At 52.5% G+C, this 2773-nt stretch overlaps 1 protein-coding gene across 3 annotated transcripts in view; it reads right to left on the bottom strand.

Moving 5' to 3' along the window:
• The window catches only part of ABCG8 (ATP-binding cassette, sub-family G (WHITE), member 8), a 19349-nt gene that overhangs the window by 2442 nt on the left and 14134 nt on the right, over positions 1-2773 (bottom strand). For all 3 annotated transcript variants that reach the window (XM_005864765.2, XM_005864764.1, XM_005864763.1), the window contains 4 exons: positions 2345-2495; positions 2175-2258; positions 1004-1203; positions 45-121 (listed from right to left, as the gene is read on the bottom strand). In XM_005864765.2, the coding sequence (XP_005864827.1) occupies positions 45-121; positions 1004-1203; positions 2175-2258; positions 2345-2495 (512 nt within the window). The remainder of the gene's footprint in view (positions 1-44; positions 122-1003; positions 1204-2174; positions 2259-2344; positions 2496-2773) is intronic.

The following is a 2773-nucleotide window of genomic DNA, read 5'->3' as shown; positions in this document are numbered from 1 at the left end:
CCCAACCCCGGGGCAGTCACTCCCTCTCAGCCCCGAGCAGTCACCTTGGCAAAGAAATAGGGGCCGGCAGTGTACAGCCCGTCCTCCAGCTCGTAGTAAAGCATCGCCCTCTCCGAGTGACCTAGGGACGGGGAGCAAAGGACAATGAAAAAGGGAATTAACGCACAGTGTTCACAGTGCTCCTGTTTTGTAGTCTCTCTTCGTGCAATTAAAAATAGCTATATTGAGCCGTAACCGGTTTGGCTCAGTGGATAGAGCGTCGGCCTGCGGACTGAAAGGTCCTGGGTTCGATTCTGGTCAAGGGCTTGTACCTTGGTTGCGGGCACATCTCCAGTGGGGAGTGTGCAGGAGGCAGCTGATCGATGTTTCTCTCTCATTGATGTTTCTAACTCTCTATCTCTCTCCCTTCCTCTCTGTAAAAAATCAATAAAATATAGTTTTTAAAAATAGCTATATTGACTAAATCAGTGGTTCTCAACCTGTGGGTCGCGACCCCTTTTGGTGGTCAAACAACCCTTTCACAGGGGTCGCCTAAGACCATCCTGCCTATCAGATATTTACATTACGATTCATAACAGTAGCAACATTACAGCTATGAAGTAGCAACGAAAATAATTTTATGGTTGGGGGTCACCACAACATGAGGAACTGTATTTAAAGGGCCAGAAGGTTGAGAACCACTGGACTAAATGGTGTGTGTGTTTGTGTGTTTCAAGGCAGAGTAAAACCATCGTGATTTGGAGGTTTGTAATTCTGGGACTTGCACACTGCTGTCAAGTGTGAATCCTGCCAGAAGAGGAATGCCTACGACGCCGTGGTAATTTGCTGGCATTTGCATATTAATATTAATGTGTGAACGTAGAAAACAACTGTCATCTTTTATTTCACAATCATGGTGACATTCAGTAACCCTGTTTCCCCGGGAGCTCAGAGCAACACAGGTCGGCCTTGGACCAGTTCAGGGGGCTCCAGGTGTGGGTCGCGGGGAGCAGGGGACACTCACATTTGGCAATGACATCCAGGACCACGTTGAAAGGGATGAGAGCTCCGATCATGAACAAGAGGGCTGCCGTGTCCATGAAGGAGAGTTTGATGGTCCCATGGCCGTAATAGAGGAATCCGATGACCAGGGACATCAGGCAGGCCTCCGCCCCATGGATGAGGAGGGTTGGTAGGTCTCGGAAGTCGTTGGCAATCTGACGCCTTAAAAACAGCAAAAGAAAGAGGTGCCACCCATCCTATGACCTTGGCCGTGTCATTGGATCTCTGTAAGCCTCGTTCTCATCTGCAAAGTGGGGATCGCCGTGACCACTTCACAGAGTGGCTGTGAGTACCAAGTGATGGCAGATACTCAGTAAACGATTGTGTTGCTTTTATCATCGATCTATCTGGCTGGAGATTTTACTTAAAGAAGCCACCCCAAGGAAATAGCTGATCAGGCGTGTAAAGGGGTGTGTACAAGGATGTTGGCTACCATTACTTGTAATAGCAAAAGCCTAAAATAGTCTGACCATCCATACGGACTCCGAGGGTAACTGGATCGTGGCTGGATTGCAAGATCTGGCCCACGAGGGGCAGAGGAACTATTCTAAGTAACCCTCCCTCCTCACCCCAAAAACACCCTGAAGTGATTACAGAACAAAGAACAATATGCGAATTATAATCCCAGAACAAAGAACAACGTGCAGAGTAAACCCCCACTGATGTGTTTTAAAAGGTTTATGTGCATGGGACCCCTTAGACAGCCTCACAGGTGTGGTTTCCTCCGAGGGTGGGTGAGGGGGCACCTTCCCTTCCCCGGGAGGGTCTCCTGTGCGGTCTGAAGTCTTCACCACGAGCCTGTGTGATTTCTGTGGTCATCTGCCCAGTAAGGACAGATGGGATTTGTTTAAAGAACAAAAGCAGGAATGCTCCTCATCACACGCCAGGGCTGGTGCTGGTCTCGGTGATGCTGCCTTTTTCCCAAAGATTTACCTCTTTACATTCACTTCGACTTCCAGTGGCTCCTTCAAATTCACTTTAAATAGGTCTTAACTGGATACAACAGACTCTCACTGTAGCATAAAGATCAATTATGAATTGTAGTGTCTGAATGCAAACTTTCTAAAAAGAGGCCAGGCGTGTGTGTGTGTGTGTGTGTGTGTGTGTGTGTGTGTGAAATGGCAGACCATTACCGGATCAGCGTGGTAAACTGCTGCACGGGGCCGGGCAGCTGGGTGGGCGTCGAGAGGTGGTCGGGGTCATGTGGGAGGACCAGGCTGTCAAGACCGAGAGTGTGTCAGGGGGACGTGGGGGCGGCCACCTCCTGGAGGGCTCTCCCCACTGAGCCACCCGGCCGCCTCACCTCTTGGAACCAGAGTCCCTGGCCTCCGCTCTCCACAGACAGTCATCGAAGTCACGCACTTTTTCCTGAAACAAGGCTGCAAGGGACCGGGCCTTCTCCCTGGTGGCCACTTCCCGCTCTCCGCTCTGCCTGTCTATGCTGGTCAGGTCCACTGGAAGCAGAGCGTGTGGTCACTGGTGACCCGCCCCTGCACTGCTCACAGGGAGGGTCAGCGCCAGCCCAGCCCACAGCGCCCGCCCGCCCCGGGGCCCGTGTGCTCCTTGCCCTCGGGGAGTGGACATGAAGCGATGGTCAGCACAGAGAGGGACAGAGAGACCCCCAGGGCTGCTCCACCCTGCGGCCCGGCCACATCTACGGAGAGCCTGCCTCCGGGGGGGAGGGGACCACAGGGGGGCCCTGCGGGGGCTGAGCCCAGCCCCACACCCAGGT

The sequence above is a fragment of the Myotis brandtii genome, unplaced genomic scaffold (assembly GCF_000412655.1).
Source record: "Myotis brandtii unplaced genomic scaffold, ASM41265v1 scaffold191, whole genome shotgun sequence".
In the NCBI taxonomy this organism is placed as follows: domain Eukaryota; kingdom Metazoa; phylum Chordata; class Mammalia; order Chiroptera; family Vespertilionidae; genus Myotis; species Myotis brandtii.
The sequence above is the reverse complement of the archived record's forward strand: the minus strand, read 5'-3'. Positions and strand labels throughout refer to the sequence as shown.